The sequence below is a fragment of the Neodiprion fabricii genome, chromosome 7 (assembly GCF_021155785.1).
Source record: "Neodiprion fabricii isolate iyNeoFabr1 chromosome 7, iyNeoFabr1.1, whole genome shotgun sequence".
In the NCBI taxonomy this organism is placed as follows: Eukaryota; Metazoa; Arthropoda; class Insecta; order Hymenoptera; family Diprionidae; genus Neodiprion; species Neodiprion fabricii.
The window spans coordinates 18,420,741-18,438,233 of NC_060245.1; the positions used below are offsets into that span (position 1 = coordinate 18,420,741).

At 39.6% G+C, this 17,493-nt stretch overlaps 4 protein-coding genes across 5 annotated transcripts in view; all 4 read right to left on the bottom strand.

The window, feature by feature from the left end:
* The window catches only part of LOC124187062 (UDP-glycosyltransferase UGT5-like), a 33,276-nt gene extending 29,003 nt beyond the window's left edge, over positions 1 to 4,273 (bottom strand). Inside the window, exons 1-5 of the mRNA XM_046579310.1 lie at positions 2,460 to 4,273; positions 1,936 to 2,306; positions 1,629 to 1,851; positions 770 to 989; positions 633 to 680 (exon numbers count right to left, since the gene is read on the bottom strand). Of these exons, the coding sequence (XP_046435266.1) occupies positions 633 to 680; positions 770 to 989; positions 1,629 to 1,851; positions 1,936 to 2,306; positions 2,460 to 2,934 (1,337 nt within the window). The 5' untranslated portion in view covers positions 2,935 to 4,273. The remainder of the gene's footprint in view (positions 1 to 632; positions 681 to 769; positions 990 to 1,628; positions 1,852 to 1,935; positions 2,307 to 2,459) is intronic.
* Positions 4,274 to 4,407: 134 nt separating this feature from the next.
* LOC124187063 lies at positions 4,408 to 17,143 on the bottom strand. Its single transcript, XM_046579311.1, has 20 exons — positions 16,624 to 17,143; positions 15,969 to 16,339; positions 15,649 to 15,871; positions 15,052 to 15,271; positions 14,668 to 14,962; positions 13,656 to 13,848; positions 13,033 to 13,403; positions 12,705 to 12,927; positions 11,889 to 12,108; positions 11,594 to 11,799; positions 10,325 to 10,762; positions 9,801 to 10,171; positions 9,494 to 9,716; positions 8,881 to 9,100; positions 8,569 to 8,791; positions 7,367 to 7,859; positions 6,303 to 6,673; positions 5,981 to 6,203; positions 5,037 to 5,256; positions 4,408 to 4,947 (listed from the first exon to the last, which is right to left on the bottom strand). Exons 1-20 carry the CDS (start codon positions 17,096 to 17,098, stop codon positions 4,644 to 4,646), a joined length of 5,883 nt encoding a protein of 1,960 aa, XP_046435267.1. The 5' UTR covers positions 17,099 to 17,143; the 3' UTR covers positions 4,408 to 4,643.
* LOC124186628 (UDP-glycosyltransferase UGT5-like) lies at positions 8,277 to 10,873 on the bottom strand. Of its 2 annotated transcripts, none has more exons than XM_046578467.1 (5): positions 10,325 to 10,860; positions 9,801 to 10,171; positions 9,494 to 9,716; positions 8,881 to 9,100; positions 8,277 to 8,791 (listed from the first exon to the last, which is right to left on the bottom strand). In XM_046578467.1, exons 1-5 carry the CDS (start codon positions 10,800 to 10,802, stop codon positions 8,488 to 8,490), a joined length of 1,596 nt encoding a protein of 531 aa, XP_046434423.1. In that variant the 5' UTR covers positions 10,803 to 10,860; the 3' UTR covers positions 8,277 to 8,487. The 2 variants fall into 2 exon arrangements, with proteins under 2 accessions (XP_046434423.1, XP_046434424.1); XM_046578468.1 differs by having other exon boundaries at positions 8,664 to 8,791; positions 8,860 to 9,100; positions 10,325 to 10,873.
* LOC124186631 (UDP-glycosyltransferase UGT5-like) lies at positions 11,453 to 14,166 on the bottom strand. Its single transcript, XM_046578475.1, has 5 exons — positions 13,656 to 14,166; positions 13,033 to 13,403; positions 12,705 to 12,927; positions 11,889 to 12,108; positions 11,453 to 11,799 (listed from the first exon to the last, which is right to left on the bottom strand). Exons 1-5 carry the CDS (start codon positions 14,122 to 14,124, stop codon positions 11,499 to 11,501), a joined length of 1,584 nt encoding a protein of 527 aa, XP_046434431.1. The 5' UTR covers positions 14,125 to 14,166; the 3' UTR covers positions 11,453 to 11,498.
* Positions 17,144 to 17,493: the final 350 nt, after the last annotated feature.

Consider the following 17,493-nt stretch of genomic DNA (forward strand, 5'->3'; position numbering starts at 1 on the left):
AATGCCACATTCTCCTGGAATGCCATTATCTCTTGATTTTCCACATTCGATTAATGAAAACTTCTCCGCAATATTGTAAATATTATTTTACAAGTGTATTTGTTCAGCGTAAGCCGCATGATCGTGATGTCACATGTTAAACTCATTTGTACAGGATGTGATGGCCATAACGAGTTATTAACAAGTAAAAACAATTTAGTATTGACGTTTCTTGAACTTCGGAATATACCGAATCTATTAGCAAGCATGAAATTTGAAAGAAAAATGAGAACCTATTCGTAATAAGAATAACATCTCGGACGATTTTAGTAGATATAGACGGAACACAAACCCATGGTACAAATTTCCACCGGTGTGTTCAGTGTGGCTCATCAAACTTTTAACATACCTTTTCCTTTTTGCTGACGAGCAGCTTATACTTTAGTACGTGAATACTGTAAAGTAATAACTTATATAGTACAATTAGTGATATGGTCAAAGCTGTCAAAATCGCAGCAGAAATTAAAAAAATCAAGTCCATATCTTGCCGCTGGTACCAGGGATCGTTGGCTGTCGTCGAATGGAGATGCGGAGCGCCTTTGTGACGTATCACGTGTTCCGTCCACCAAACCGCGTACTCCAACGAATCGTACGGCTTGTCTTCGATCAAATCCCGCAATTTCAACATTCGCTGCTTGTAGCTGAAAACGAGTGACGGGATTAGAATCCGTACGACTACTTCCGCAGTTGAATGACAAATTTTACCGACTATGAAACACGTTGTGCTCACCTGCCGTCGAGCACAACGGATTGAATCGCTTCTAGTAAACCCGTCCTGTTCACAGTGAGGATTTCTAACTTTGTTCCAACGCCAAGGGACACCATTTTATTGACTTGCGTATCCTGATCGGCAAATACTGGCAACCCGATCACAGGAACAACGTGAGAAATCGCCTCCTCTGTGCTCTGAAGTCCTCCTTGGTATATGAAAGCTTTGATATTGGGATGCGCTGAACAAACAAAGTAGTCTAAGATATTGAATGAATCTTTTTCTTCTTTAATATCGTCAAGTCGTTAAAAAATCAGACTACATTGAAGTTATTTCACTTCAGTGATATTCTTAAATTGTATATTGTTGTATGGAAGTTGAGAAATTACAATATTTAAAGAGGAAGAATAAATTGCTCGTGGTTCGGCACCATATCGATTATGGGATTGGGAAAAACTAAACTCCTGAAAGCAAAGTCTACTTCGTTGGAAATAATTAATTGTCAAAAAAAAATCAGTATCAAAATAGCATCCGTACAGACAGTATCGATATTATATCAAAGGATCTCATAAAATAACCTCGTAAACACCGTTTCATGTCGCTGAAAGATGATTATTGTCAAATCATTATCTATTGTTGATAATCAAAGCTAGAATCTTTGTCTCCAAACCTAATTTCTTCCATCCATTCAATGTATTAGTTTTAAAGGTAATTATAATTCTGACCAGGATAAAACACTAAAAGGAGTAAAAACCTGCTGTGAATTTCAAATCAAGTTATGACAACGTATTTCGAGTGGGGTTAAGTCATTCACAAGCCTGTTAGAAACCTATACCTCTATAATCGGAACGAACTACCAATGAGATCCAGTCATCCTTACCTAAGATGGATTGCTGCGGAGCCCACTTCATGATTATTACGTTATCTGGCTGGCCGACGAGGATATCATCTTCGAATTTCCAAATGACGGTGTAGGGTAGTTTCGAAAAGGCTGCCAGAAATTCTCCCCGAGTTTCATCACTCAACATGACGCTCCTGACGTTCGTTCCAAGGCTCATGTATATGAAGCCTTGCGTCGCTTCATCCAATATTCTCTGAAGGTGCTACGCCGAAAAAATAGAATAAAGTTCCACTAGTCAATATTCTATTGGAATTATAGACCGGTTGAAATATCTTTGCAACGATACCTTCGACAGCGGCTCAATCTGCTTTGAGACGTGAAATCCACCGATGTCTATGATCTTGGGTATATTTGGTTTCACAAACGAAATCGGTGCTTGCTGATTGACGAAAACCAAACTAACGTTATTTTCCATGTCTGCAATATCAGGGATGCCGCGTCCAAAATGTTTCTCCGCGATTGCCTGCTGCTTTCGCAAATAATCGGTTCTGTAAAAGTGCACGAATCTCCACGCGTGCACAAAGTTCTGCAGCCTTTGCCAAAACGACAATCTCCCGAGCTCTTTTATCTCGGTATCCCAATGAGCTGGATGAGATGGCATGATAGGATTGCCGATGCCATACTGTATTTGAAGAGGCAAACCTAAAGATGTCATGCCTGCAAAATATAATACAGACGGTTTTATTGTCGAATAGATTAACCAGAAATCGCAGACAAGTATCGTTGAACCTTTTCGGGAACATCGATTACGGCGAATATCGGTAATTAGGATACGTTAAATTCAGTCAAATCGTAATAAAAATTACTTGCCTATGACCGGAACATCAAATTGTTTGGCGAGAGGTAGAAAGGCAGGCCAATACAGCATCTCAAGTAATAACAAGTCAAACTTCTCCCCACTGTTGGTTGAAAACAACTTTTTCACTTCTGGGAGACTGAAAATTCTTTCAGTTATCAGTACTAACCGCGGAACCAAGTTATAGATCAATTCCAACCATGTATCTTTTTTTCGACTTGCTATCCAATCGACTTCTCCATTGAAGTACTCGTATAAAAAGTTCACATCTATCTCCGTGTAGTTCTGTAGGGTTGGATCGTTGACTGGGTCTGTCGTTATAACAACAAGCTCGTGTCCGCGTTCTCTCAAAGCCATGGTCAGCCCTCGGAATACGACTTGATGGCTGAACGACGGCGTCGGAAATATTCCCAGTATTCTCGATGCATATCCCTGATGCAAAACACATGCGACTAGGATCAGTGCAGCGGATACAAAACAACGTGACATTTTCGTCAATTAGAATTACTCACAGCCCAGTTCACTGAGTAACGTTTCGAAGTCCGGAGCTCACTGTTTAATTGGGTCGGATAAACGACATCGAATCAAGTACACTTCCCACCGCGACCTTATAAGGAAGCATGAGACGGCATTTTCAACATTTTATCTGTCGGAGTCTCATTAACATATATTTTACACATGGTTGTGCACGTGCCTTGAGACGTTTGAGTATATTTTTTCTTCAGTTATTTATTAGGCTGATCTTCATGCTTTTTTTGTAGAGATGGCTAGAAGTTCGTAATGAACATGACGCTGTGTAAAAATCAGCGTAATTACGTAAAACTAATTGTGAGTCGATCGCATGATTTCATTTTGTTTAATGAACAGTCTCAGAATTTTGTCGAGGGTATTTGCTTGCTTGGTATGGAGTATGGATGACTGCGCACAAGAACTCGTTATTCAGTTTTTGGTGATAGTGAAAGATCATTATCCATACGTTTGTGATAGCCATTTCTTTATTCAACCTGAATTGCTCTTGTCACAGTATTCTCTGGTAGCGCATTGCACACGACATTGCGAATTTCCAACATTTTCCTAACACTCGAGGACACGATTTTATGGGCTTGTGTGTACTGATCAGTCATTACGGGCAATCCGATCTTTGGAACAGTGCGAAGAACTGCTTTCTCTGTGCTGTCGACTCTTCCTTCGTACATGAAAGATTTTATATTCCGATGCGCTGAACAGACAATAGTAAAGATATGAAATAAATTTCTTGATAATCATTCGTTTTTGATCCATTTCAAATATGGGACAAGATAATATGATATGTACCGAAATTTTTTACAATGTTGTAGTTGGTAGGAGTATTAGTGTAGTATTGTTGATATCTGTTTTATTATTACATGGGACAAATTGTCTTGGGATTTGATGGGTACGAGAAGGTTTAGGGAGAGGGAGAACACACGCATTGCATTGATCATAATGTAATTATTTCTTTATAAAAAATCGATTCTCAACAACAGTGATGAGCAGAAATGCCATTACTTAAAACTACAGATAGCATTGTCAATGATTTAGAACAACATGTTGCTAAAACAGGTGATACCTTAACTTTGATGGACCATTATTAATTACCGATAACAGAAGCAACAATCTGCATCTGCGTATCTAATTTTTTAATTAATTTAAAAATCTCACGACCAGAATCAGTGCAATCGCAATCAAATGACGCGACGTTTTCTTTCACTATAAATTATTGTATCGGTGCGACGTACCGTCCACACAGCTCGTCAGGTTCTGAGCAACTTTCAGCACGTCTACATCTTCGCTATTCAGCGGGGAGGTTTCTGAAATATTGTGAAAATAGTTTCGCGAAGACTAATTTGGCATTGTATTTGCGAAACATTATTATTTCTACTCAGGCATCAGGTCTACGTGATATTTTATTAGCTACGAAAACGAAACATGAAACACAACAGGAAACGTCAAATAAACCGTGTATTGTATAAAGTGGGTGTCGAATGTGTGCTGATATTTCCAACACCATTTACTTGGCAACTCTTTGAATTACGTATCTGCTCAATTATCGGATAGACATTAGATTCCTGTTGGATCCTTTGGGGTATTTGATACACCCCGTGGCACTCAGTTTTAATATCTATTTTACACAAATGTCTTTCGGAAAATACCTACTGCGACAAAGTCTCAGATGTAATCTAATGTACTTTGTTTTTTTTGCCAACTAATTTCCGATTATGGTTTAGCAAATGGACACTGTGTACCAACACCTTGTATAATACAACTAGTGCTACAATAGATACTATCCAAATTGTGGTAGAGATAACGAAAATTAGGTCCATATCTTGCTGTTGGTACCAGGGATCGTCGGCTGTCGTCGAATGGAGATGAGGAGCACCTTTGTGACGTATCACGTGTTCCGTCCACCAAACCGCGTTCTCCAACGAATCGTACGGCTTGTCTCTCATCAAATCCCGCAATTTCAACATTCGTTGCTTGTAGCTGAAAACGATATACAGGATTAAAATCCATACGACTATTTCCGCAGTTAAATGACAAATTTTAACGACTATGAAACACGTTGTGCTCACCTGCCGTCGAGCACAATGGTGTTAATCGCATCCACTAAATCTATCCTGTTGAGAGTAAGGATTTCCAACTTCTTGCCAACACCCAGGGACACCATTTTATTGACTTGTGTATCCTGATCGGCAAATACTGGCAACCCGATCACAGGAACAACGTGAGAAATCGCCTCTTCTGTACTCTGAAGTCCTCCTTGGTATATGAAGGCTTTTATATTGGGATGCGCTAAAGGGACATTCATAGAGAACATTGAATGAAAATTTTGCAAGTTACTCTTGCCCATTGCTCTGTTCAGATTAAATTTATGATTTTAGCATCTATCGCAGTGGAATTTTAAATTGTTCCTAGTATTCGTAGTACTGTTATTTGTGATTTGGGGCTTGGTAACACGTGAGCCAGTTAGTTGGAGAAACTCAGTATCAGTTACTTGTAACAATCGAGTATATAATCCAAGGAATCATATACATTGAATTAGCACACCCACTTTCAAAATATTGAATTTCGTTTGATTGAGATTTAATCGCTCTTTGATTGCTGTTTCTTGCTTTATTCTCGCTTTATTTATTTTTTTTTTTTGTTCAACAATCACAATAGGCCACGCATGGTCGGGAACTCATCCTAACGACTCCAGACAGGGCTTTGAATCGCCTCAGACCCAACGTTATAAGACGTAACGTCAGAGATACTTATTCTCAAACAAATAGAATTGAAAAAAAATTAATATTTTGACAATGGGTGTACTAACTTAGTGGACCTCGAAGAATTTTGCAATTTTCGTCTTTCCGGGAATATATAATTATGACGTTGTTCTTTGAACCTAAGTATTCCATTACGTGAAATGTATGCTAAGTCACAGAAATTTTGAAAAAGAATGAGAAATCAAGTGTTGGCTGGCCGAATTGACAAGCATTCATAAAACGAAATGTCAATGAGATCCAGTCGTAGTTACCTAAGATGGACTGTTGCGGAGCCCACTTCATGATAATCACGTTGTCTGGTCGGCCAGGAAGAATCTCATTTTCAAATTTCCAAATAACGGTGTAGGGCAGTTTTGAAAACGCGGCAAGAAATTCTTCCCTTGTTTCGTTACTCAACATGACGCTCTTGACGTTCGTTCCAAGGCTCATGTATACGAAGCCTTGCGTCGCAGCGTCCAAAGTCTTCTGAAGGTTCTGTTCCCAAAAACGGGGTGATATTACGATATGATTACGATCGATCAATTGATGTTTTATAAAAATGACGAAGCATTTGAAATGTATTGAGAATTATACCTTTGACAGCGGTTGAATTTTCTTAGAGATATGAAATCCACCGATGTCTATGATTTTAGGAATGTTTGGCCTGACGAACGAAATCGCTGCCTGCTGATTGATAAAAATCAAACTAACATTTCTCTCAATATCAGCAATATCAGGAAGTTCAGTTCCAAAATATTTTCTAGATATTTCCTGATGTCCTCGCAAATAAACGGTTCTGTAATAATACAAAAATCTCCAAGCGTACACGAAGTTTTGTAACCGTTGCCAAAGCGACAATTTTCCCAGGGCTTTTATCTCAGTGTCCCAATGCGCCGGATCAGATGGCATTATGGGGTTGCCGATGCCGTAATGCATTTGAAGAGGCAGCCCGAACGATGTCATACCTTCGTAACACGTGAAAAATAGTTTTACAATTTCATCTATCGTAACGGGTGTGTAATGATCGTTGAACCGTAGCATGTACCGTAATTTAAGAAATCGTTCCAACTCGCAAAGAAGGTATGCCAGGTCGATATCTCCGATTTGATTTCTTTTCTAATATGTCATAGTAGACTGAAAACTGAGCAACATGTGTTTTTTTCTATCTTTCACTAAACGCCTTAAGGGGATGAAACCACCGTCCAAAGTAAAGCATGTCAAGGGACGATTTGGCAGTTTTTTTTTTGTTTTTTTTTTTATTGAGAAAATGACATTCTTCATTTCTAATTATGAGAAAACTTTTCAAGTTGGATTGGTTAAAAAATGTTATGTTCTTGTGGGTGAAACTGCCGAATCGCTCCTTGACATGTTTTACGTTGGAGGGTAGTTTCACTCCCTCTAAGTGTTCAATGGAAGATAAAAAAAAAAATATATATATATACGTATCGCTCAGTTTTTAGTCCACTATAACATATTACAAAAGAAATGAAATCGGAGAGATCTACCCGTGATAACTTCCTTATCAGAAAGTCAGTTTTACTTTAATCATTGCGTAAATATTCACTAAAATCGTTGTACCTGCGCTGATTTGGCAATAAGAAATTGACTTCGCTTTATCGCAGATGATAACCATTAACTTGATGATAGAAATCGCTCACCTATAACTGGAACATCGAAATATTTGGCGAAAGATAAAAAGCTGGGCCAATACAGCATCTCGATTATCAACAAGTCAAACTTCTCCCCACTGTTTGGTGAATACAACTTTTTCACATCCGGATGTTTGAGAACCCGTTCGGACATCGGTATAAACCTTGGCGCGACGGATTGGAACAATTCGTTCCAAGTCACCTTGTGCCGAGTGGCAATCCAATCAACATCCTTGGTAAAGTCAGCGTACAGAAAGTTTATATCTATCTCCGTGTAATTCTTGAGGGTTGGATCGTTGATTGGGTCCGTGGTGATAACGACCAGCTCGTGGCCTCGCTCCCTCAGAGCCGTGGTAAGCCCTCGAAATACGACTTGATGACTTAACGACGGCATTGGAAATATGCAGAGTATTCTTGAGGCACGTCCCTGATGCAAAACACCCGCGACCAGGATCAGTGCAGCGAAAATTGAACAACGCGACATGCTCGTTGATTCGAAATATATTCAGCTTGGTTGTTTAACTTGTGGTTCGGAGTCAGATGTTCGATATGTTCTATCGTGTCGACCAGTATTGAGTAGGTTATAATCACTTTTATTTCCTACTCCAGTTTCCGAAGCATGAGACGTCATTATAAATTTACCGTCTGGCGTTTTATTCTGATAACCATAATAATTTCACAGTTATATACCAGACTACGTTTGCACAGATAGATAACAGGCAATTTGCAATGAACATGTCATTACTTACCATGAATCAGCATGATTAAATACAACCAAGATGATTACATAATTCAAGTAAGTATCGTATAATTGTGAGCTTTTTCAAATGATCAGCTCATTTCGCACAATTTTTTAAAGCTCGCACACAATAACTTTTTGTTCGGTAATTGAAAAACTCGAAAAATTATTACTCACAGGTATTTGATAACTATTCCATCTTTCAACTTAAATCCTTTTATTAATGTAATTCTGAAGTTATGCGTATTGCAAATTACATTTCATCCTGACAATGATGAAAAATCGCAACGCTTATTTACATAATAATCAACGTAGGTATTAGGAATTTCAATGGTCCATGATGAAAAATTTCGTCACAAACCTACTGCAGTGATATATTGCGATGAAGAAATCAACACGTCTTTTCTTTTTTGCTGATCATCTGCCAATTGTGGTTAAGCAAATGAATACAGTAAGCCATTAACTTACATACTACAACTGCTGATATACTTGGAGCCGTCAGAATCGCTGTAGTGATAATAAAAATTATATCCATATCTTGTCGCTGATACCAGGGATCGTCGGCTATCGTAGAGTGCAGATGAGGGGCACCCTTGTGACGTATCACGTGTTCCGTCCACCAAACCGCGTTCTCCAACGAATCGTACGGCTTGTCTTCCATCAAATCCCGCAATTTCAACATTCGCTGCTTGTAGCTGAAAACGATTGACGGGATTAAAATCCGTACGACTACTTCCGCAGTTGAATGACAAATTTTACCGACTATGAAACACGTTGTGCTCACCTGCCGTCGAGCACAACGGATTGAATCGCTTCTAGTAAACCCGTCCTGTTCACAGTGAGGATTTCTAACTTTGTTCCAACGCCAAGGGACACCATTTTATTGACATGTGTATCCTGATCGGCAAATACTGGCAACCCGATCACAGGAACAACGTGAGAAATCGCCTCCTCTGTACTCTGAAGTCCTCCTTGGTATATGAAAGCTTTGATATTGGGATGCGCTGAACAGAGGTTCATAAAGACATTGAATGAAATTCATATCGAATTTATAAGAGATTTGGGCGTCTATTAGTAGTAAAATTGGAGGTCGCTTCTTTTTGAATTTTTTGACGGGAAAAGTCAGGGAATTTGATTGAAATTGTCGCTATCCTGTTATAGGAATACTGAATTCTGACGTTAGTCGTTATCCTACGTATTTTGTTACGTGGAATGAGACAGGTTTCTGTTTTTTTTTTGTTTTTTTTCTTCTTCAATATTTCCCAACGTCTTTTGTAGTCCATCTAAAATATTTTTCAAATCACAGAAATATTGAGAAAGAATTAGAAGTCAAGTTTGTTGTAAGAATTAATATGCGTGAAGAGAACAAAATGCCAATTAGATCCATTCATCCTTACCTAAGATGGATTGCTGCGGAGCCCACTTCATGATTATTACGTTATCTGGCTGGCCGACGAGGATATCATCTTCGAATTTCCAAATGACGGTGTAGGGTAGTTTCGAAAAGGCTGCCAGAAATTCTTCCCTTGTTTCATCACTCAACATGACGCTCTTGACGTTCGTTCCAAGGCTCATGTATATGAAGCCTTGCGTCGCTTCATCCAGGATTCTCTGAAGGTGCTACGCCGAAAAAATAGAATAAAGTTCCACTTGTCAATATTCTATTGGAATTATAGACCGGTTGAAATATCTTTGCAACGGTACCTTCGACAGCGGCTCAATCTGCTTTGAGACGTGAAATCCACCGATGTCTATGATCTTGGGTATATTTGGTTTCACAAACGAAATCGGTGCTTGCTGATTGACGAAAACCAAACTAACGTTATTTTCCATGTCTGCAACATCAGGAATGCCGCGTCCAAAATGTTTCTCCGCGATTGCCTGCTGCTTTGGCAAATAATCGTTTCTGTAAAAGTGCACGAATCTCCACGCGTGCACAAAGTTCTGCAGCCTTTGCCAAAACGATAATCTCCCGAGCTCTTTTATCTCGGCATCCCAATGAGCTGGATGAGATGGCATGATAGGATTGCCGATGCCATACTGTATTTGAAGAGGCAAACCTAAAGATGTCATGCCTGCAAAATATAATACAGACGGTTTTATTGTCGAATAGATTAACCAGAAATCGTAGACAAGTATCGTTGAACCTTTTCGGGAACATCGATTACGGCGAATATCGGTAATTAGGACACGTTAAATTCAGTCAAATCGTAATAAAAATTACTTGCCTATGATCGGAACATCAAATTGTTTGGCGAGAGGTAGAAAGGCGGGCCATACAAGCATCTCAATTATTAACAAGTCAAACTTTTCCCCGCTTTCTGGTGAATATAACCTTTTAACTTCAGGGTGGTTAAGAACTCGTTCAGTCATTGGTATAAGTCTTGGAAATATGTCGTGGCACAATCCAAGCCATGTCCTCTTTTTTCGGGTTGCAATCCAGTCTACATCTTCATTAAAGTCCTCGTATAGAAAGTTCACATTAATTTCCGTGTAGTTCTTCAAGGTTGGATCGTTGATCGGGTCGGTAGTGATGACAACGAGTTCGTGACCTCGCTCCCTGAGAGCCACGGTCAGCCCTCGAAATACGATTTGATGACTGATCGAAGGGAACGGAAAGATTCCAAGTATTCTCGATGCATATCCCTGCTGCAAAACACCAGCGACTAGGATCAGCGTAACGGATATTAAACAACCCGACGTCATTGCCAATTCGAAATACCCAACAGCGTGGTTCACTGACTAAGCTTTCGGAGTAATAAGCTCGCTATTATATCGTGTTAACCAGCAAAACAATTTCCAATCACTGGAATTTCCTAACCAAGAATTTATGTGAAAGCATGAGACGGCATTTTCATCGTTTTATGTATCATCGTGTTACAGACATGTACGCGTTGTTATTCACAGCCGTTCCAAGGACCACGTTCTGGTCTAGATAACGTCGAGAAAACAGACGTTAGTGTAAGATGATTAAATGCCGTTGCATACTCATGACAACCTCGTACGAACACGCCAATTGCGAAGTTTGAATACATTTTCCCTAGTCACGTATTATGTTACTTTCTGCACTTTGAGATTGCTGGACATTCACAATGAGCGTGAAACTGTATACAAATTAGCATAATTCACTGAAATACAGTCGAATATATGACTTCGCATCGTACATTAAGTGGGGATATGACTTCAGTTACGGGTATTTGCACCTTTCGATATCCGAAGTTTAGATAATTGCGTAAACTTTTCGAGTGAACTAAATAGCAAAGTACGTGATATGATAATAACGATTGAAAACTTATAACCATTATTTATTGTATGTTAATGTATGTAGCTACTACAAGTTTTTATTTCAGAATAACAATTTACATGATCTTCTTACCGCGACAATATCCGTAGAAGAATTTATCATGCTCTTTTTTTTTTGCTCATCAACTGCCGATTATCCTTGCTGCAGTTAATACTATAAACCAATAACTTATACAACACAAATAGTGTTATACTGAAAGCTATCCAAATCACGGTAGAAATAATGAAAATCAAGTCCATGTCCTGACGCTGATACCAGGGATCGTCGGCTGTCGTCGAATGGAGATGAGGAGCACCTTTGTGACGTATCACGTGTTCCGTCCACCAAACCGCGTTCTCCAACGAATCGTACGGCTTGTCTTCCATCAAATCTCGTAATTTCAGCATTCGTTGCTTGTAGCTGCAAATGGTGAAAATAACTGAAATTCGTACGACTGCCTCTGCAGTCACGTGATGAATTTTAACGACCGTTAAACATATTGTGCATACTTGACGTCCGTTGTGACGGATCGAATCGCTTCCACCAAATCCATTCTGTTAAAAGTGAGAATCTCCAACTTTTTCCCAACGCCTAGGGACACCATTTTGTTTACGTGAGTGTACTGATCTCCCAAAGTTGGTAACCCGATTACTGGAACAGCGTAAGAAACTGCTTCCTCTGTGCTTTGGAGTCCGCCTTGGTATATGAAAGCTTTTATATTCGGATGCGCTGAACAGACAGTAATAAAGGTATCAAATCCAATGCCCGGACGTCATTCTTCTTCCTGCTTCGTTCTAGTTATCGGTAATATGATGCGTAAAAAAATTTCTCACGGTATAATAGGTGGTAGATGTACCAGTTACAGTATTATTAATATTTGTTAGTATAACCTGGAACCCAGTGTTATGGGAGTTGATGGGAGTAAGATACTTGAACAAGGAGGAAAATATGTGCATTGATCATGTGGTAATTATTTCTTGAAAAACTTCAGTTATCAACAATAATGAGTAGCAAAATTGGCACTATTAAAAATTAACGGCGTCATCATTGAGGATTTGAAATAAATTGACGCTTAACAATCGTGTCATGCTGCTGAAAGAGGTTGTCTCGTGACTTTTATTGTACCATTATCAGTTGCCGGTGACAAAAGCCACAACCTGCATCTACGTCTTCACCATCCATTCAATTCGACAGTTTTCAAAGCAATAGTTGCAACGCGTGTCAACTAATACTAATAACGTATCTTGAGTTCAGTTGCATTTCTAATTGGAACCATCGAGTTCTCCAAATGAAATCAAACAGCACTGGAACCTTGTCATAGTTACCCAAAATAGTCTGCTGTGGGGCCCACTTCATGGTTATCACGTTGTCCGGTCGGCCAGGAAGAATATCATCCTCAAATTTCCAAATTACGATGTAGGGCAGTTGTGAAAATGCGGCAAGAAACTCTCCTCGCGTTTTATTACTCAACATGGTGCTTTTAAAGTTCGTTCCAAGGCTCATGTATATAAAGCCGTGCGTCGCTTCGTCCAAAGTCTTTTGAAGGTCCTAAGCTCAAGACAGAAAGGTTGAGCTTTCGCGATGATTACATTTTATTTTGTGATATCTTAGTATACGAATCGTTGGAAGGTTGAAATATCTCTACAACGATACCTGTGACAGAGTCTCAATATGCTTCGAGACATGAAATCCACCGATATTGATGATCTTGGGAATGTTTGGACTCACAAACGAAATCGGTGCTGGCTGATTGACGAAAACGAGGCTAATATTTTTTTCCATATCAGCAATATCAGGAATGTCATTTCCAAAATATTTCCTCGCAATCATTTGTTGCCTCGGCAAACAATCCGTTTCGATAAAATGCACTAATCTCCACGCGTACACAAAGTTCCACAACCTTTGCCAAAGAGACAATTTTCCCAGCACTTTTATCTCAGCGTCCCAGTGCACCGGATGAGAAGGCATTACTGGATTTCCAATTCCATATTGTAAGTGAAGAGATAGACCGAGAGATGATATACCTTTGTAACATGTAATAGGTAAGTTTACATTTGGATCTATCACAAGACATGGATAATTATCGCTAAACCGTTGCACGTACAGCAATTGCACCGTGTGTCAAGACTCGAAACATGAGTTTTGCAATTAATGCAAACACAACTACTCGAATGGCTGTACGCACAATAATTCGACGACACCTGCTTTATTCGTTATTGTTTGTCAATGATCTCCAGGTAACTATGAGAATGGAATTGCAGGTGAAAATTACTTACCAATAACTGGAACGTCGAATCGTTTGGCTAGAGGTAAAAGGGCTTGCCAAGAAAGCATCTCAATTATCAACAAATCAAACTTTTCTCCACTGTTCGGTGCATACAGTTTTTTCACAACTGAATGACTTAGGATGCGTTGGCTCATCAGCATGAACTCCTCTGCTAAGTCCTGCACTTTTTCGAGCCACGTTGTCTTATTTGGAGGTAAAACGCAATTCACAATTTTATATGCCTCGTCATAAAGAAAATGCACATCTATTTCCGTGTAATTCGTAAGGGTTGGATCGTTGATTGGATCTGGGGTGATAACGACGAGCTCGTGGCCTCGCTCCCTCAGAGCCAGAGTCAGTTGACGATGTACGAATTGATGACTGATCGAAATGGCAGGAAACACACCTAATATTCTCGACGCGAATCCTTGTTGACAAATTATTACGACTAGAATCACCGTAATGAAATGACGCGACATTTTTGTTCACTGTTAATTATACCAACGGTATGGCGCGGCGTACCGTTCACACAACTCATCGGGTTCTAAGCAGCTTGTAGCTCATTTCAACTTTTTGTAGTGACAGAAACATTCGCACCACCTGACGAAAATATTTTCGAAATGTTGTAAAAATATTTGCACAAGACCACTTTGGCACTGTGCTTGTGAAACATTATTATCACTATCAAGGGATCAGGTCTACGTGATATTTTATCAGCTGCAAAAATAAAACAGAAAATACAACGCTTATAAAAACACAACTTCTTGCAGTACAGGAATGGTCAAATAAACTGTGTATTTCCATAAAGCCGGTGTCGAATGTGTGTTGATATTTCCAAAACCATTTATTTGGCAACTCTTTGAATTACGCGTATGTTCAATTATCGGATAGACATGAGATCCCTGTTAGACCCTTTCGAGTATTTGATTCACTTCGTGGTCGTCAGTTTTAATATCTATTTTATACAAACGTCTTTCGTCAACTACCTGCTGCAACAAAATCTTAGAAGTAATCTAACATACTTTGTCTTTTTGGTCAACCGGTAGATGATTGCGGTTTAGCAAACGGACACTGTGAACCAATACTTTGTACAGTACAACTAGTGCTGTAATCAGAGCTATCGAAATCACAGATGAAATGATAAAGATCAAGTCCATGTTTTGCTGCTGATACCAGGGATCGTCGGCTGTCGTCGAATGAAGATGAGGAGCACCTTTGTGACGTATCACGTGTTCCGTCCACCAGACCGCGTTCTCCAACGAATCGTACGGCTTGTCTTCCATCAAATCTCGTAATTTCAACATTCGTTCCTTGTAACTGGAAATCATTAACGTAATTGAAATCCGTAAGACTGATTCTGCAGTTGTCTAATAAATTTTAACGACCGTAAAACAAATTTTAAATACCTGCTGTCGGTTACGACGGATTCAATTGTTTCCACCAGATTCACCCTGTTTACGGTGAGAATTTCTAACTGCTTTCCAACACCGAGGGACACCATTTTATCGACTTGTGTGTCCTGATCGGCAAACACTGGTAGCCCAATCACCGGAACAGCGTAAGAAACTGCTTCCTCTGTACTCTGAAGTCCTCCTTGGTATATGAAAGCTTTTATATTCGGATGCGCTAAAATGAAAATGAGATGCGTGTTCTCGAAAAAGTGATCCGACCCTCGTACTATCACAAGTTGAGTAAATTTTTAGTCTTTTATCGATTTTTAACGTGTTTCATCTCGTTCGGCAGGAAGGCTGTTGTCGTTTAGGTGGCGGAAGTTGTGGTGGAAAATTGTCTAGAAAAGCCTTTCAAATTATAGCGAAAAATAGACTATCCTCGAAGTTATCGCAGTTCCTGAGGACTTGTGGTGTCGAAAAATATTTCGTCTGTCTTTTATCGCGGTCAAAATGAAAAAATAAATTCATTTCCAAAAATTCACAGTATCTGCAGATTGAAATTAGGCCATCAGTCAGCTCATGTTCTAGTTAATAAAAGGATTGTGAAATCACCTAGAATAGATTGCTGCGGTGCCCACTTTACGGTAAAAACATTGTCCGGTTTGTCCGGGAGAAAGTCATTCTCAAATTTCCAAATAACGATGTACGGGAGTTTTGAAAACGCCGCTATGAATTCGCCCCGCGTTTCTTTACTCAACGTTGCGCTCTTGACGTTCGATCCAAGGCTCATGTATATGAAGCCTTGCGTTGCTTCGTCCAAGGTCCTCTGAAGGTCCTGTAATAAAAAAGAATACGGTTACAATAGAGGTTTATAAACACGTGCCGATAATTTGCTTGATCCTCTAATGATTCAAACATTCCGAAAACCATACCTTCGATAAAGGCTCGCTCTGATTTGACACGTGAAACCCACCGATACCTACAATATTGGGAATGTTTGGTCTCACGAATGTAATCGGTGTCTGTTGATTCACGAAAACTAGGCTGATATTTTTTTCAACGTCACCGATATCAGGAATATCATTTCCAAAGTATTTCCTCGCAATCTCTTGCTGTTTCTGCATGTAATCTGTTCTATACCAGTATAGAAATCTCCACGTTCGTACGAAGTTTTTTAACCTTTGCCAAAATGTTAGGTCTCCCAAAACCGCCGCACCGCAATCCCAATTTGATGGATGAGAAGCCATTATGGGATTCCCGATTCCGTATTGCATGTAAACTGAGAGACTCAGAGACGCCATACCTTCATGAAATATAATCGATTGTTTGAGATTATATTTATAAATAATCGCAAGTCGTAAATAAGCGTTTTCACATTGTTGCAGGTACATTAAATTGCAATACAATAAATGTCGTGACAAATTGTAACATAGTCATTATAATTTGAGTCCGTGACGTATTCAAGCTAGAATCATCGTATCTGAAATGATTTGATCATAAACTGACAAACCATACTGATTTCTAAATATTCCTACAGAATTTTGAAAGTAGGTCTAGATAAAAATTATTTTTATAATCATCACTTGCCCACCACTGGAACGTCGAATCGTTTTGCTAGGGGTAAATAGGCTGGCCAGTAAAGCATCTCAATTAACATCAAGTCAAACTTTTCCCCACTGTTCGGCGAATAAAGCTTTCGTACTTCCGAATGGCCAAGAGCGCCTTCGGTCATCATCATGAAGATTGGTGTTATTCTCCTTAGGACTCCAAGCCACGTGTCTTCATTCCGACCAGCGATCCAATCCGTCTCTTTATTGAAGATATCATACAGAAAGCTCACATCCACCTCCGTGTAGTTCTTCAGGGTCGGATCATTGATCGGGTTCGGAGTGACTACAACGAGTTCGTGACCTCGCTCCCTTAGCGCCAAAGTCAATCCCCTAAATACGACCTGATGACTCAACGAGGGCATCGGAAATATGCCGAGAATTCTCGCTGCGTATACTTGATGCAGATCACCGATCGCCAGGATCAGTGTAACCGATATTAAATACCGCGACATTATCGTCCGCCCGAAATAATCACACCGTGATTTTCCAACTACTGTCTTGGACTGCGAACGTAACTCTGAAAGCAATTCGTCATTTGCGGCGCGTACGCCACTTCGCATTGATGAATAAGTACTTATTTGTGAGCCCTTGCCACACAAATAACCATTTTACCTCACAGATTAGGTTAGGTTATCGCATTTGCGTTCAGATATCTCGAGGGCAAGCTGATCGTTTAGAGTGTGATTACGATTGGTCCAAATGTTACTCCGTATCAATGATGATAAATACGTGTTCAGGAACGTTCGTGAAATATTCGATATTAAAAAAAAAAATTCGTAAACATCGTTAATGGATCTACTCGTATCGTGCATACGTGTGAGACACTGATGGTCCATACGACTGATAA